General features: G+C 41.1%; 1 protein-coding gene across 4 annotated transcripts in view; it reads right to left on the bottom strand.

Annotated features, from left to right (window-relative positions):
- The window catches only part of sh3kbp1 (SH3-domain kinase binding protein 1), a 316,125-nt gene that overhangs the window by 76,824 nt on the left and 220,550 nt on the right, over positions 1-18,751 (bottom strand). For 3 of the 4 annotated variants that reach the window (XR_010975809.1, XR_010975811.1, XM_068040380.1), the window contains exons 7-8: positions 1,628-1,703; positions 49-143 (exon numbers count right to left, since the gene is read on the bottom strand). The exons of the other annotated variant lie outside the window; for it this stretch is intronic. Coding sequence is in view for 1 of the 3 variants with exons in the window: in XM_068040380.1 (XP_067896481.1) it covers positions 49-143; positions 1,628-1,703 (171 nt within the window). In the remaining 2 variants the exon portion in view is untranslated. The remainder of the gene's footprint in view (positions 1-48; positions 144-1,627; positions 1,704-18,751) is intronic. 4 annotated transcript variants of the gene reach the window in all.

The raw sequence follows: 18,751 nt of genomic DNA on the forward strand, positions 1-18,751 counted from the left end.
GAAAACACTCAGTTTATATATGTAAAATAAAATGAATAATCTTCATACCTTACTTATAATAATTACGATCTCTCCTTCTCTGATTGTCAGCTCATCTTCATTCTGTGCTTCATATGGAAATAGTACTTTGCAATATTCCTTACCTTAAACCAAGCGAAGCAATGACTCATTAAAATCAGCAACTTGGTCTGCTGAGGTAAATAACTTTTCAATTTTTACATTTTCAAACTAATATTTCTCTCCAGATGCACCTGTATTACCAATAGCCAAGTTCATTTTCCATGTTGAGATTGGAGGAGCCAAAATGGTAGGTTAGTTCAGTTTGTTGCAATTGTGTGTTGTTCTGCATCACCATATATGTTTCATCACAATAACTTAGTGAAGTGAGCTTACTTATATTTTTAGTTAAGTCAAATCATTTTTAAAACACCCAGTGAGTGCAAAAAGCTGAACACCCAACATCACCCCATGAAATACAATTGGGCCTTCGAATTCTGCAGCCAATACAACTTATGCATGGAACTCAATATACTCAGTGTTTAAAACACCCTTTTGCTGAGGCAAAAAAGTGACTTGTCTACCCAAACCAGTATCAAAAATGGCAACACTAGGAGAAACAAACTGGGACTTAGTATGCAAAGGTACCCACTTAACATATACAATTAGATTCAATTTTACTTCATTTTGAAAGCAGCACTTTTTACCTGCACAGATTTGGTGAAAATTACACAATAGAAAGCTGCTTAAAGTATCTGATTTTAAGTATAACATACTACACAGAAACTATTAAATGTGGGAAACCTAAAAAAAAAATCAATGCAGACTTTCAACAAAATTACATCACTGGCTGATGAAAGGCGAGAGGTCATCCAATTTCAGACCATCCAATTACAATTCTGAGCACTTCCAAAGATTCATCTCTAATTCCATACTCAAAGCTGCTTTGGCCGAACATAACTAGCCTATTCAGAATAGTATTAAATCAGCTAACTAACACTGTTGGAAGATCGAAACTGCCAGGTTTTGAATGAGAAGGAACAGTTAGGTAGACTTACACAAGTTTGGTGGTTTTGGCTTTTCACTGAAGCTAATCTTGTACAGTGTAATTTGGCTGTTAAGACCAACCCTGTCTTCAAAACGAAGAGTAGTAAGACAGTAACTTCTCCAAGGAGCCTCACTCTACTTACTCCAGTGTTATATTGGGCCCTAACTCCAGATTCAAGCTACATTTATATTGTAACTGTAGAGTCAGTGCAGAGACAGAACACTTTGCACCAAAACTACACTTGTAACATAAATTCAATTCTCCTGTCTCAGATGATGATCAGGCAGATATAGGAAGAAAATCTAAAAGATTACATTAATGTAGTCAAAGTCAACAGGTTAAATATAAATACCACCACCCACTATTCAATGATGATCAGAGTAATTCAAATTTTCCAAATAGGGATTAGACCAATGTTTTAAAAAAATAGAAACCAAGGTAAATTTACTGAAATCTTTAGGACTTGCAACAGTATTTCAGTACCAAAATGTCATTATCAAATTATAAAATAAAGAGGTCTGAAATATTTTTTGAATTTAATTGTAGGAATCAAAACAAATATTATTCCACTAATACACTCACCCTTAGACCTGCTGTCTGGTTCAGACTTCATCGGCTCCTGAGAAGACATAGCTGAAGCTAACTTTCTTCCGGAAGGCTAAACAGTGCAATAAATGACATGGTTAGCAAAATTTGCACCTCCTGTCTATACAGTTGTACCCCTTCATACTTGACTACTGCAAGTGAATAGGTACAGTATAATATTCAGAGATAAGTACCATGTGTAGCATGATTTCATAGAATCGTAACAACATAGAAAGAGGCCATTCAGCCTACTGCATCTGCACTGGCTCTTTGAAAGTGCTATTCAATTACTCCCACTCCCCTACTTTATCTCCATTGCCCTGCACATTTTTCTCTTCAAATATTTTTCCAATACATAGAAACATAGAAAATAGGAGCAGGAGTAGGCTATTTGGCCCTTCGAACCTGCTCCGCCATTCGTTATGATCATGGCTTATCATTCAACTCAGTAACCTGTTCCGGCTTTCGCCCCACCCTTTTGAAAGTTACTATTGAACCTGCTTCCATCACCCTTTCAGGCAGTGCAGCCCAGATCAAAAGATCTCACTGAGTCAAACAAATTCTCCTCATCTCCCCTCCGGTTCTTTTGCCAGAGTCTAAACAAACAGCAAGGATCAAAAGTGTAAAAGGAACTTATGCTTGTGAAATCAGCAGTTCACAATTTCTAAAGGAGCAACAGGGTGTCCACGGTGAAGTTCTGTTTTGCTCTTTTGACATGCTGTGTGATAACATTTAAGAGATTTCCAGCCTCCATGTGGTGAGTTCCCAATATCTGCTGTTCTGGAAGGGGTCGATGGACAGAATTAAAGATCACCAATTCTCTCACACCATCTAGAGGCAGGTCAATGAGCTGACAGACCTCAGTAGCAGGATGCCTGTTTATTACATAATATAAAAACAAAATACTGCAGATGCTGGAAATCTGAAATAATAAAAGAAATGCTGGAAATACTCAGCAGGTCTGACAGCATCTGTGGAAAGAGAAGTAGAGTTAACGTTTCAGGTCAGTGACCCTTCATCAGAACGCCTGTTTATTATGCCAGCAGGTGAATGATGCAAGACATACTGAATGTAGAAGGAGCATACACAATAAAATTGAAAAATAAAAGAGCAGTAACTAAACGCAAAATTACATTTCGCTGACAACAGCTATTTTTTTCAGCTGCATCTGAGGCTGGACAGCAACACAGTGCAAGATTTCTGAGCAGCAGGAGGTAGAGCATGGCTACCCGACCCAAGCCCAATGACACGTGTCAGGTTCGGGTCAGGGCGGATCACTCTTCCGGGTCCGGCATTCGGGCTCGGGTCGGACACAGTGACAGCCAGGACGTTAAAACGGGAAACATGCATTTGGACTCCGCACTAGTCTGCAGTGAGCGATTCCATCCAAGGTAGAGCACAACCTCTTCAATCTTCTTCTTCTTCTTTGGGCCTCCTTATCTCGAGAGACAATGGATACGCGCCGGCGCATGCCTGGGCAAATTTATGGAGGTTGAGAGTTGCCCAGTCGTCAAAACCCCCCTCTCGGCCTTTAAAGTTAATTATATTCCAGTGGTCAGGTCGGGCGCGGGAAAAAAAATCAAAGGACTCAGGCCGGGTCGGATGTGGTTCTGTCGGGCTCGGGTCGGGTTTCATTTGCAGACCTGAGCATGCCTTTACTAGGAGGAGACTTTTGAATTAAAAGTTGGGTGTCAATTATCTCATTTCAAACTTGGTTAGATTATCTAAATATACAAACATAAAATACTGTGGATGCTGAAAAACTGAAATAAAAACAGAAAATGCTGGAAACAATCAGCAAATCTGACAGCATCTGTGGACAGAGAAACAGAAGTAATGTTTCCAGTCAATGACCTCGCATCAGAAAGTTCAACGTCATTAACCCGAAACGTTAACTGTTTCTCTCCACAGATGCTGCCAGACCTGCTGAGTATTTCCAGTACTTTTGTTTTAACTTCTTCAGTCGTGTTCTGCAACTCCCTTGCAATAAAGGGCAACCTACAATTTACCTTACTAATTGCTAGCCATACCTGCATGCTAGCTTTCTGTATTAATTCTATAAAATTATTGGTCATCCTTTGCTGGTTTCTAAAACTCTATAGTCTCAGGTCTACTACTCTTTTTGCAACATTATAAGCCTCTTTTAATCTAATACTATCTTTGAGCTCTTTAGTTAGCCATGGATGAATCACTTTTCCCATGGAGTTTCCATTTCTCAATTCATTAAGTATTATGAAATATTTATTTAAATGCTTGCGATTGCTTTTCTACCATCATACCTTTTAATTCAATTTCCCAAGCTATCTTACACAGCTTGCCCCTCAAATCTATGTAATTGGCTTTATTTACGGCTCTAGTTTTGGGACTTGTGTACGTCACTCTCAAATTCAATGTGCAATTCTATCTCATTATGAATCCTCTTCCCAAGAGGATCCCTTACGAAGCGATTACTAATTAATCCTGTCTCAATACGCAAGATAAAAGATCTAAAATAGCCTGCTGCTACTGGGTTCCATAATGTATTTTTCTAGGAAACTATCGCTAATGCATTCCATGAATTTATCCTTCAAACTACTACTGCCAATTTGATTTGTCCAGTCAATATGAAAAGTAAAATCCCCCACAATTGTTTTATTAACTAAAGCCTGCATTACATAATGACAGCTCACAAACTTGCTTAAGGCATCTTTGGTAGGATGAGAAGAGAAAATACCTTATTACATTAAGAATGTAAACATTACTCTTTTTAAAATATTTTTAATATTAAACACTATGTTTGACTAATAGCAAGAAGTCAGCTGGAACATTAAAAATGATGGTCCTCTTCATTCAAACACAACACACTTCCCTGAAAGCTACAACAGGCACTTGATGTGCTCAACTATCTTATTACCCTGTCAGACTGTATTACCTCAGATCCAACTGAATTAAATCATGAAACACCAGCATCAAATATAATTACTGTAAAACCTGAGTTTCCAATGATAAGTAAAAATACTTTCTGAATTCTTAAAAATCAAATCAAGAAGCTAGTTTACATAATAATTGGTGCATAAAATGATATTTCTGCTGGTACCAGCCAACTCTTGATGAAAATTGTAGGCAGATAAATGGAGTTGACGCATAGATCAGTCATGATTAATTATAATTAAATGGCACAACAGGCTCAAAGGGCTGAATGGTCTACTGCTACGACTATGTTCCAACACCTACTCTCTATTGCCAACAGGGAGAATTAAGTGTCTACGACCCTGTCAATAATCTCTGTTGGGTAGCAACTCGCAGGTTATCTCACAGGCCACGGACAAGCTGTTTGCATCGATACCATACGTGCGCGGCTGTACAAAAAAAAATATAAAGGTACCAAACACTTAAATGAATCGGCTGTGCGCTACAAAAAGAAATTAGAGGGGACGTTAGACCCTGCCACCTCTAATCTGGCACTCAAGCCAGGAGATGGTGTACAGTTCAGTATCATCACATCACCAAAGAAGTTCATAGTAGAATCTTTGGACACCATCAGAAACAAGAAGAAGAATATATTTTGGTAGGAGCGGAAACCTGATCGGAGGGATTCAAAAAAGGAGTTCTGGGGGTAAAAAGGCACGGATTTGTTGACCGTTAGGGGATACAATATTTCACAATGCTGAGGACAATTTTAGGTTCAAGAGCTACCTAAAGAATAATAAAAGAAATAAATGAAATAAAGAATCTGCATTCACATAGAACCTTTCAGGACTTCAACATGTTCCAAGGCATTTTACAGGGAAAGAATAAGAAATTCCAATCAAATATTCTGACTGACTAGAGCCATAATACACAGAACAGTTCCAAGACAGGATGAAGTGAAACGTACACAACAGCATCAAATATCTGCCTTTGACAACAGACAACGCAATGCTTCAATTGAGGCTCTTGGTAGGGCAGGAAGAGGACAGGAGTGACAAGGTCCCTCATGGCAGACTGGTACAAAAGGTGAAGTCACACGGGATCAGAGGTGAGCTGGCAAGATGGATACAGAACTGGCTCAGTCATAGAAAACAGAGGGTAGCAGTGGAAGGGTGCTTTTCTGAATGGAGGGATGTCACTAGTGGTGTTCCGCAGGGATCAGTGCTGGGACCTTTGCTCTTTGTAGTATATATAAATGATTTGGAGGAAAATGTAGCTGGTCTGATTAGTAAGTTTGCGGACGACACAAAGGTTGGTGGAGTTGCGGACAGTGATGAGGATTGTCAGAGGATACAGCAGGATATAGATCGGTTGATGACTTGGGCGGAGAAATGACAGATGGAGTTTAATCCGGACAAATGTGAGGTAATGCATTTTGGAAGGTCGAATGCAGGTGGGAGGTATACAGTAAATGGCAGAACCCTTAGGAGTATTGACAGGCAGAGAGATCTGGGCGTACAGGTCACTGAAAGTGGCAACGCAGGTGGATAAGGTAGTCAAGAAGCCATACGGCATGCTTGCCTTCATCGGTAGGGGCATAGAGTATAAAAATTGGCAAGTCATGCTGCAGCTGTACAGAACTTTAGTTAGGCCACACTTAGAATATTGTGTGCAATTCTGGTCGCCACACTACCAGAAGGACGTGGAGGCTTTGGAGAGGGTACAGAAGAGGTTTACCAGGATGTTGCCTGGTCGGGAGGGCATTAGCTATGAGGAGAGGTTGGAAAAACTCGGATTGTTTTCACTGGAACGACGGAGGTGGAGGGGCGACATGATAGAGGTTTACAAAGTTATGAGCAGCATGGACAGAGTGGATAGTCAGAAGCTTTTTCCCAGGGTGGAAGAGTCAGTTACTAGGGGACATAGGTTTAAGGTGAGAGGGGCAAAGTTTAGAGGGGATGTGCGAGGCAAGTTGTTTACACAGAGGGTGGTGAGCGCCTGGAACTTGCTGCCGGGGGAGGTGGTGGAAGCAGGTACGATAGCGACGTTTAAGAGGCATCTTGACAAATACATGAATAGGATGGTAATAGAGGGATACGGTCCCCGGAAGTGCAGAAGGTTTTAGTTTAGGCAGGCATCAAGATCGGCGCAGGCTTGGAGGGCCGAATGGCCTGTTCCTGTGCTGTACTGTTCTTTGTTCTTTGAGTGGTGGAAATATGTCCAGATATCAACTGCTAATAGAATGCCTTTTTTATGGAGTGTTCCTTCAAACAATCCAGCAAGGTATCCAGGGTAAAAGAGTATTTTACTTTAAATTTAAAGCAGTACATTTGGGGTGGAGCATGCTCCAAGGCCAAGAAAAATCAAGATCAGCAATGATGCAGGAAGCCACAAAAACAAAGACTGAGAAATTTGTGCAAGTCGTCAGCACTCCAAAAGGGTAGTGGAACTTCTAACTCGTGCCAGACCAAGTGTGCTAGAATATTTGCAACAATTTGGCACTTACATTTGGTTTTGTCTTGGTAAAGCTTAGTACTTATCTATGCCTCGGCTTTGTAAAACATGATATTTCCTAGCATGTTAATATTTCTGCTTTAAACTAGCACTTTAAAATTAAGCTAGTACAGAGGAAAAATTACACTAGCTTTTGTGATAATGTTTTGAAGGTATATTTTATTGTGAACAGTATAGAAGGCAGACTTTACCCTTGCAATTCTGCAAAATTCCAAAACTACCAGATTTTGTATTTTAATTCAGTGCTGTATTGAAGAGTTCCTTATAATGACAAATATAGTATCCCTTTGTTGGACTAAATCTAGTTCAAATTCATGATTCACTGATAGTTTTTACAAACTAATTAAATGAAAAGTGATACTTAACAATAATCTCCTTGAAGATGTTACACTGGCTGCAGCAGTGTGATCTAAAATGCATGGCACGGTTTGCCCCTACAGAATGCAATATAAATTTAATGCACTAGATTTTCATCATTAATGTTGGATTAACATTCAACACTCCTTCAGCACTATGCAGCAGATTGCTCAGTTCCTGAAATTCTGACACTGGAATACATGCTCATGAGTTATAGAATAGTTGTTCAGAGTAGATTAAGTTTATAAAAGTCTTATGATGCGGTACAACTTTGGTTCCATACATTTAAAATAAGTTTCAATATGTTAAAACAGGAACTGGCCAAAGTGGACTGGGAGCACCTACTTGTAGGAAAGTCTACATCAGACAAGTGGGAGTCATTCAAAAAGGAAATAGTGAGAGCTCAGGCCCAACATGTTCCCGTTAAGGTGAAGATTAGGACCAACAAGTCCAGGGAACCCTGGATGTCAAAGGATATTGAGGATTGGATAAGGGAAAAAAAAGGAGGCTTATGATAGATGCAGAGGGCTGAAAACAGCAGAGGCCCTAGAGGACTATAGAAAGTCTTGTGGGGGGAGGGGGGGGGGGGGGAAGGGGGAGTCCTTAAAGTAATTAGGAGAGTGAAGAAGGGGCATGAAAAAACACTGGCAGGCAAGATAAAGGAAAATCCCAAGGCGTTTTATAAGTATATGAAGGGCAAGAGGATAACCAGGGAAAGAGTAGGGCCCATTAAGGACCAAAGTGGCAATCTGTGTGGAGCTGGAGGACAATAAGTGAGGTTTTAAATGATTACTTTTCATCTGTGTTCACTATGGATAAGGACGACGAAGGTGTAGCGATCAGCGAGGGGGTTGTGATATACTTAAACAAATTAGCATTGAAAGGGAGGAAGTATTAGCTGTTTTAGCTGGCTTAAAAGCAGATAAATCCCCAGGCCCAGATGAGATGCATCCCAGGCTGTTATGTGAGGCAAGGGAGGAGCTTGCAGGAGCTCCACACAAATTTTCAAATCCTCTCTGGCCACAGGAAAAGTGCCAGGGGACTGGAGGACAGCGAATGTGGTGCCATTATTCAAGAAGGGTAGCAGGGATAAACCAGGTAATTACAGGCCAGTGAGTCTAACATCAGTGGTAGGGAAACTATTGGAAGAAATTCAGGACAGGATTCATTTCCACTTGGAGAGGCAGGGATTAATCAAGGATAGTCAGCATGGTTTTAATTGAATTTTTCGAGGAGGTGACTAGATGTGTAGATGAGGGTAAAGCAATTGATGCAGTCTACATGGACTTCAGTAAGGCTTCTGATAAGGTCCTGCATGGGAGATTGGTTAAGAAGTTAAGAGTCCATGAGATCCAGGGCAATTTGGCAAATTGGATCCAAAATTGGCTTAGTGGCAGAAGGCGGAGGGTGATGGTTGTTTTTGCGATTGGAAGCCTGTGACCAGTGGTGTACCACAGGGATTGGTGCTTGGACCCTTGCTGTTTGTAGTGTACATTAATGATTTAGATGTGAATATGAGAGGTATGATCAGTAAGTTCGCAGATGACACGAAAATTGGTGGTGTCGTAAATAATGAAGAGGAAAGCCTTAGACTACAGGACGATATAGATGGGCTGGTAAGATGGGCAGAGCAGTGGCAAATGGAATTTAATCCTGAGACGTGTGAGGTGATGCATTTTGGGAGGACCAACAAGGCAAGGGAATATACAATGGATGGTAGGACCCTAGGAAGTACAGAGGGTCAGAGGGACCTTGCTGTACTTGTCCATAAATCACTGAAGGCAGCAGCACAGGTAGATAAGGTGGTTAGGAAGGCATATGGGCTACTTGCCTTTATTAGCCGAGGCATAGAATATAAGAGCAGGGTGGTTACGATGGAGCTGTACAAAACTTTAGTTAGGCCACAGCTGGAGCACTACATACAGTTCTGGTCGCCACACTATCGGAAAAATGTGATTGCACTGGAGAGGGTGCAGAGGAGATTCACCAGGATGTTGCCTGGGCTGGAGCATTTCAGAGAAACTGGATAAGCTAGGGTTGTTTTCCTTAGAGTAGAGAAGGCTGAGGGGTGACCTGATTGAGGTGTACAAAATTATGAGGGGTATAGATAGGAAGAAACTTTTTCCCTTAGCAGAGGTGTCAATAACCAGGGGGCATAGATTTAAGATAAGGGGCAGGAGGTTTAGAGGGGATTTGAGGGGAAAAAAATTCATCCAGAGGGTGGTTGGAATCTGGAACACACTGCCCGACGGTGGGAGAGGCATAAACCCTCTACATTTAAGAAGCATTTAGATGAGCACTTGAAACGCCACAGCATACAAGACTACGGGCCAAGTGCTGGAAAATGGGATTTGAATATAAGCTTGATGGGTGGGGCGGACACGGTGGGTCAAAGGGCCTGTTTCTGTGCTGCATAACTCTATGAGTCTATATATTTAGAAATTCTGCTCATCGGCAATATAAAAGCTAAGAGCAAATACTGTTTGCTTCCACCTCTGGAACACTGCCTTTCTCCACACCACTTTGCCCATCTGCTGCTGCTGAAATCCTCATACATGCCTTTATCACCAGTAAACTGTACTGCTCCAATTCTGACCAGACACTCCTCCCCTACCTTTCATAGACCACAACAGCTCATCCAAAACATTGTTGTCCGTTTTCCATCCTACACCAGCTCCGTTGACCCATCATCTGCCCTCATGAACTTACATTTGCACACAATACACACATCTTGAATTTGAAATTCAAGCTCTAGTCTTAAAATTCCTCAATGGTTTCGTTCCTCGCTAATGGTGCAACCTCATCCAGCCTACAACCTCCTCCATGAACTCATTCCTCTAATTCCCATTTCTCATGGACTTAATCCCTCCCATTTTCTTTCTATTAGCAGCTATGCTTTCAACTGCCCAAGCGCAATGCTCTGGAATTCCCTGCTTAAACTCCTCCAGCTCTCTAATGCCTTCTCCTTCTTCCTTAAAACCAACCCTTTTATGTCAAGCTTTTGGTCACCTCTCCTAATCTCATCCTTTGGCTTGGCACCCATTTTTCCACCTTTTCTGTATTCACTTCAGACAACACGGTCTCCTCTACACCATGAGACCAAATGCAGACTGAGTGATCACCCTGCTGAACACTTCCATTCAGTCTGCAAATGTGACCCAGAGCTTCTGGTTTCCTGCCACTTTAATTCTTCAACTCAGTCCTACCTCTCAGTTCTTGACCTCCTGCACAGTACCAATGAAGCTCAATGTAAGCACAAGGAACAGTCCTTCATCTTTCAATTAAACGTTATACAGAGTTCCAGACTCAAAATCATAACCACCAGTCCCATTTTCTTGGACAGTAGATGCTGGTAATGGTTGTGCTGTAACCATTTACACCTCCTCTGGAGCTATCTTTTCTTACTTCAATTATGCCATTACCACCACTTTTGCCTTGCACTACCATCTGCTTTGTCATTTCATCGCTCCAGCCCTCCATTTATCACCGACCTTTTCCTTTGTTATCTTCCTCTGTCCCACTTTTCCCTGGCTCTGTACTTTCTTAAAAAACTAAACTGTTACGTCTCTAAATTCTTCCAGTTCTGATGAAAGGTGACAGATCAGAGATGTTACTGTTTCTCTCTCCACAGATGCTGCATCACCTGTTGAGCATTTCAAGTAGTTTCTGTTTTTTATTTCAAATTTCCAGCATCCTCAGTATTTTTCTTTATTTTAACCATGCTTCAAAAGTTGTTTTGTTTTTAAATTGCCTCCCTTTTGGTCAACAGTCTCGCTGGAGTGCAGCTTAGGCACTTGTGGCCCACTGGTACCTCGCCAAATGGCTGATGTTCATATGACATTAGACAGTGCGAATCAGCAGACACAAGCTGAGCTCACCCTGACCAGGTCCACTCGCTGGACAGTGACCATGAGCAGGAATGAAAACAAACAGTTCGACACATCTTCCGATTCGGCACTTTGCAGCCTTCTGGACTCGGCATTGATTTCAACAATTTCAGACCTTGAATCCCATTTTGAATGCTTTTTTTTTTAAAAACCATGTGCCAACCGTAAACTTGTTTTTCATGTTTTGCTTTCAGTCAGAGCTGTTTATTATTCCCCTCTTAACACTCTCACCAGACTAATGCTTTGTCTTTTATTACAACTATTAGTACTCCCTTGCCTTTTCCTCCATGACAAAGAAACTAGAAAACAGGAGCAGGAGTAGGCCATTGGGGCCTGCTCCGCCATTCAAAAAACATCATGGCTGGTAGCATAATTCAGTACCCTGTTCCTGCTTTCTCCCCATATTCCTTGATCCCTTTGGCATGAAGAACTATATCTATCTCCTTCTTGAATATGTTTAATGACTTGGCCTCCACTGCCTTCTGCGGTAGAGAATTCCACAGGTTCACTACCCTCTGAGTGAAGAAATTTCTCATCTGTTTTAAATGGCATACCCCATATTCTGAGACTGTGACCCCTGGTTCTGGATTCCCCAGCCATCGGGAACATCCTCCCTGCATTTGGCTGTCTAGTCCTGTTAGAATTTTATCAGTTTCTATGAGATCCCCTCTCATTCTTCTAAACTCTAGTGAATATAGGCCTAGTCGACCCAATCTCTCCTCATACATCAATCCCGCCATCCCAGCAACCAGCCTAGTAAATCTTCTTTGCACTCCCTCCATGACAAGAACACTCTTCCTCAGATAAGGAGACCAAAACTGCACACAATACTCCAGATGCAGTCTCACCAAGGCCCTGTATAACTGCAGTAAGAAATCCTTGCTCCTGTACTCAAATCCTCTTGCAATGAAGGCCAACATACCGCCACTGGTGTACAAGGACACCCAGGTCTCGTTGCACCACCCCCTTTCCCAATCTATCACAATTCAGATAATAATCTGCCTTTCTGTTTTTACAACCAAGGTAGATAACCTCACATTTATCCACGTTATACTGCATCTGCCATTCATTTGTCCACTCACCCAACTTGCCCAAATCACATTGGAGCCTCCTTGCATCCTCTTCACAGCTCGCATTCCACCCGCCGCCCCCCCCCCCCCCCCACTTTGTGTCATCTGCAAACTTGGAAAGGTTACATTTAGTTCCCTCACTCAAGACATTAATATATATAGTGAATAGCTGGGGCCCAAACACTGATCCCTGCAGTATCCCACTAGTCACTGCCTGCCACCCGGAAAAAAGACCTGTTTATTCCTACTCTCTGTTTCCTATCTGTCAACCAATTCTCAAAGCATGGCAGTATATTACCACCAAACCCATGTGCTTTAATTTTGCACACTAACCTCTTATGTGGGACCTTATCAAAAGCCTTCTGAAAATCCAAATACACCACATTTGCTGGTTCTCCCTTATCTATCCTACTAGTTACATCCTCAGAAAACTCAGATAGATTTGTTAATGCATGATTTCCCTTTTGTAAACCCATGCTGACTTTGTCCAATCTTGTTTATGCTTTCCAGGTGTTCTGCTATCACATCCTTTATAATAGACTCTAGCATTTTCCCCACTATTGATGTAAGGCTAACTGGTCTGTAATTCCCTGTTTTTTCTCACCCTCCTTTTTTAAATAGTGGGTTACATTTGCCACCCTCCAATCTGTAGGAACTACTCCAGAGTCGATAGAATTTTGGAAGATGACCACCAATGCATCCACTATTTCCAGGGCCACCTGCTTTTAGTACTCCGGGATGTAGATTATCAGGCCCTGGGGATTGGTCAGCCTTTAACCCCATTAATTTCCCTAGCATTATTTTTTTTTTACTAATACTGATTTCCTTCAGTTCCTCCCTCTCATTAAACCCTTGGTTCCCTAATATTTCTGGGAGGTTATTTGTGTCCTCCTTTGTGAAGACAGAACCAAAGTATGTGTTTAATTGTTCTGCCATTTCTTTGTTCCCCATTATAATTTCCTCCATTTCTGACTGTAAGGGACCTACATTTGGCTTCACTAATCTTTTTCTCTTCACATATCTATAGAAGCTTTTACAGTCAGTTTTTATATTTCCTGCAAGTTTACTCTCACATTCTATTTTCCCCCGCTTAATCAACCTCTTTGTCCTCCTTTGCTGAATTCTAAACTGCTCCCAATTCTCAGACTTGTGGCTATGTCTGACAATTTTATATGCCTCCTCTTTGGATCTAATACTATCCCGAAATTCTTTTGTAAGCCACAGTTGAGCCACCTTTTTGGTTTTATTTTTGCACTAGACAGGAATGAATAATTGCACACGTTGTTAAATATTATCATTGCCTATCCACCGTCAACCCTTTTAGTAAAATTTCCCAATCTATCATAGCCAACTGGCACCTCATACCTTCGTAGTTTCCTTTATTTAGATTCAGGACCCTAGTTTCAGATTCAACTACTTCACTCTCCATCTCAATGAAGAATTCTATCATGTTATGGTCGCTCCTCCCCATGGATCCTGCACAAGATTGTTAATTAATCCTTTCTCATTGCACAATACCCAGTCTAGGATAGCCTGTTCTCTAGTTGGTTCCTCACTGTATTGGTCTAAAAAACTGTCATGTACACCTTCCAGGAAATCCTCCTCCACAGGAATATTGCTAATTTGGTTTGACCAATCTATATATAGATTAAAGTCACCCATGATTACAGTTGTACCCTTATTGCATGCATCTCTAATTTCCTGTTTAATGCCATCCCTTACATTTCCACTACTGTTTGGGGACCTATAGACAAGCCCCACCAATGTTTTCTGCCCCTTGGTGATTCTTAGCTCCACCCATACAGATTCCACATCATGATTTTCCGAGTCAATATCCTTCCTCACTATTGCATTGATTTCCTCCTTTACTAACAATGCTACCCCATCTCCTTTCCCTTTTTGCCTATCCTTCCTAAATATTGAATACCCCGGATGTTCAGGTCCCATCCGTGGTCACCCTGCATCCATGTCTCCGTAATCGCAACTATATCATAACCGTTTATATCTATTTGTGTTGTTATTTAATCTACCTTATTGCGAATGCTCCGCGCATTAAAGAAACAATGCCTTTAGACTTGTCTTTTTAACATTGTTAGTCATCTTAGCTTTATTTTGCACTATGGCCTCATTTGCTTCTCGGCCTTGTTTTCTCGGCCTTCCACTTTTGCTTCTTACCTTTCTGTCTTTCATTTCTATCCTTGTTTCCCCCTCCTCTGTCTCCCTGCTCAGATTCCCATCCCCCTGCCATTCTAGTTTAAACCCTCTCCGACAGCACTAGCAAACACCAACCCCCACCCCGAGGAAATTGGTCCCGGGCCTGCCCAGCTTGTGCTGGTCCCACCTTCCCCAGAACCGGTCTCAATGTCTCAGGAATCTGAATCCTTCGCCTCTACACCATTTCTCCAGCCACGCATTCATCTGACATATTCTATTTCTGATCTCGCTAGCACATGGCGCTGGTAGTAATCCTGAGATTCCTACCTTTGAGGTCCTACTTTTTAATTTATGTCCTAACTCCCTATATTCAGCTTGGAGGATCTCACCCCTTTTTTTTTTAAACCTATGTTGCTGGTACTGAGATGTACCCTGACAAATGGCTGCTCACCCTCCCCCTCAGAATGCCCTGCAGCCGCTCAGAGACATCCTTAACTCTGGCAGCAGGGAGGCAACATACCATCCTGGAGTCTCTCCTGTGGCCACAGAAACGCCTGTCTGTTCCCCTTACGATTGAATCCCCCATCACTATAGCCCTGCCACTCTTCTTCCTCCCTCCTGTGCAGCACAGCCACCCACAGTGCCATGAACTTGGCTCTTCCTGCTTTCCTCTGAGCCACCTCCCCCAACAATATCCAAAGTGCTATATCTGTTAGAGAGTGGGATGGCTACAGGGGACTCCTGCACTACCTGCCTTCCTCTACTCTGCCTGGTGATCACCCATTCCCTTTCTGCCTTTGCAGCATCTGCCTGCAGCGTGACCACCTCGCTAAACATGCTATCCACGAAGATCTCAGCATCACAGATGCTGCACAGTGAATCCACCCGCAGCTCCAGCTCCGTAATGCGGGTAGCCAGTAGCTGCAGATGGATACACTTCCTGCACACATGGAAGCGTGCCTGATTTCCCACATAGCGCAGGAAGAGCATTTCACTGGTGCGAGCTCTCCTGCCATGACATCTTTGTCATTTGGTCTCTCCTGCCCTCTGCTTCATCAGAGACCTTCCTTTTTGTTGTTCTTCACCAAACCCACCACTCCCCCCACCCCCTTTCACTTGCTAACATTTCTAACCTTTGCCAGTTCTGATGAAAGGTCATCGACCTGAAACGTTAACTCTGTTTCTCTCTCCACAGATGCTGCCAGACCTGCTGAGTATTTCCAGCACTTTGTTTTTATTTCAAACTAACATCCGCTTTATCTGGAGGAGGGCTTCAAAAACAAGCTTTTGACTGCCTCAACAAAATTCAAAAACAAAATCTGACAGCAGTTTATCAAGAAAGGGACGATTTGCTCTGTGGAATGCATCCAATAAACCTAATTTATAAAAGGTTTTCTTACCCATAGTACAGAGAAATTCTCCCAAGATTACTATAACAAAAGATCACAACACAACTGTACTTCAATCCGTTATCAGCAGAATACCTCCAAATGTATGCTTTAAAAATATTGCATGAAGTAAAATGAACTTCCTCCAATATGAAATAAGCCACAGCACACAATATATTCTCTCAATATTAGTAAACCGAGGATCATCCAAGAGTTGTTTTGTTTTTAAATTGCCAATTTATTTTACTAAAAACCCATATGCGTTCATCTGATTTGTTGAGAGCAGGTCCAATTTTTTTTTTTAAAAAGCACAACACAACAATTTAATACAACAATCAAAATACAACATTATGAAAGGTTATTGACCTGAAACATCAACTCTATTTCTCTCTCTACAGATGCTGCCTGACCTGAGTATTTCCAACATTTGCTGTTTTTACAAGTCAATAATTGTTCAAGGATCTTGATGCAGGCAGAGAATTTGCAGAACATCCATTTTGAAAACAAATCTCAAGTTCAGCAAGAGGAAGTTAGTTATCCGGTTCAATGAAAATCTGACCAGGCAGTTTCTACATGCAGGATCTCAAGAAATTTACATTTTAGAAGTAATCTGCAGTCAAAGAAAAATGCAAAGTTTGGTAAAAACTGTTGAATGGTGACAGATCGTTCCAGTATGTTGTTTTAAAAAAATACATATTAAAGTGTTTCATCTGAAATTTTGAATCTGTAAATGCATTTATGAAATATTTTCCTTCAATTCAAATGTTGTGTGGTGGGGAGGAGAGGGGGAAAATGCGGGTGAGGAAGAACATGCAGTATATTCAGTTTAGAATTTGCAGCAGTTTCTCTGAATTCTGCAAAATGAAAATCAAATAAGCTCATGTAGATCATAATTAGCTGACCCCTACAGATATCAAAAGGCTTGAATTAATCGAAGTCTACAATATTTTACAGTACAGCAATTTAAGTAATGAACAGTTTTTTTTTTTTATAAACTATGCACACCAAGATAACAGTGTAGTTAAAATCCTTTACGATACTTGTATTTGGTTGGTTCCAGAACCAGTCATATACAATGCGCTAAATACATTACCTGAAAAACTAGCAAAAAAGCAAGAGAAAAGTTTTGTACCAATTAGAAATATATTTGCTCAATTCCTTAAATTCGGCGATAAAAACAACAACAATGTGGAAAGTTTAAATTAAAAAGTGCTGATACCAGAACCAGATCAATATTTGGTGCAACAGAAGCCAACTCAAATACAGCAACTGTTAACTAAATTCTGTCTCAGCTCATCTTCCCCTTTTTTTGCACAACTGTCCTGACCACAAAGCATTCAGAACTTAATTCTAGATTGTACAAGCTACCAGAGAAGACAGAACAGACAATAAAGCCATTAGAAACTTATTAAGATTACCTTCAGAGGCAATATTCTGTCCTGTGATTGACTGACTGGGAGATCAACCAAATTCCTAAGTCATAAATTACTAAAGCTCAAGGCTTCATAAACATGTCTCATACTGAGTCACACACACAACCACGAGTTTCGAATACTCTACAAGTGGAAGGAGTTATTCCAGCTCATCATTCAACCAAGCAAAAAACATTACAACAGTGGTACAGAATCTTAGTAAATTACCATATTCACAAGTTACATAGATTGGCACACAAGCTATAAATGATTTTCAATACAGTTATATAAATTGTAATAGATGTAAAATTATACTGGTGTAAAAACAAATGTATTATTTTAGGGCTTTAAAATGTAAAATACTCTTGTTCAGTAGTTTTCAATTACATGCCTTAAAATTCTAATTTACTTCATTAATAACTGACCAAATATGCATACAAACACTAATGAAAGAGTGCATGCTATGAGTACGCTGCAGTGACTGTTGTGGCACCAGGCAAAGGATGCTAAAAATTCAACTGCACACAACTTCGCACTCCTTACTGCTGTTAGATAACAACGTTTTCATCCCAAAACAGCGCAAGATTTCACATGCACACCAACATCAGTTCTACCTGATAACTACCCCTCTCAACTCCTTCACTGTTGCTAAGTTATCAGACTGCTGGTCAGACATCCAGTCCTAGATGAGCAGAAATTTCCTCCAATTTATTATTGGGAAGACCAATGCCATAGTCTTCGGTACCCATTCCAAACTCTGTTCCCTTGCTACCAACTCTATCCTTCTCCCTAGCAACTGTCTGAGGCCGAATCAGACTGCTTGCAACCTTGGTATCATATCTGACCAAGAAGAGCTTTCAACAACATACCCGCACCTTCACGAAGACCGCCTATTTCCATCTCTAACATTGTTCGACTCCGCTCCTGCCTCAGCTCATCTGCTGATGAAGCCCTTAGTTAACTCTAGATTTGACTGTTCCAATGCACTCCTGGGTGATCTCCCACAGAGGGGGGCGGAGGGGGAAGAGATAAAGGAGGGAGGGGGAGTGGGAGGGAGAGGAGAGAAAAAAAAGCACCAGCTATTTAAGTGGAAGATAAAATTTAAGAAAGGAATGAAGGATGGCTGGTCTAAATGTAGGCAATTTATTTTGTTTTCTCTCATTCATTCTCCACATATGTTACAATTATACTAAACAAAATGAAAATAGGTCATTGTACAATTTAGCACTGCACTAAGTTTGTACACCATCAAGATAGATCCACAATGGCCCAGAAACAACAATAATGCATTTTTCCATAACTAGGTAGTTTCCAAACTGTAGTTATAAATAAAGTAATAAGTTATACACTGTATCTAGTAACATTGCTTAGATGGAATTCAGTTCAATTAAAGAACAAATGGTGACTTTTGATCCAAAGATCAAAGTGATTTGTTCAATTGATTGGGATT

This window comes from Heterodontus francisci, chromosome 10 (assembly GCF_036365525.1).
Source record: "Heterodontus francisci isolate sHetFra1 chromosome 10, sHetFra1.hap1, whole genome shotgun sequence".
Classification (NCBI taxonomy): domain Eukaryota; kingdom Metazoa; phylum Chordata; class Chondrichthyes; order Heterodontiformes; family Heterodontidae; genus Heterodontus; species Heterodontus francisci.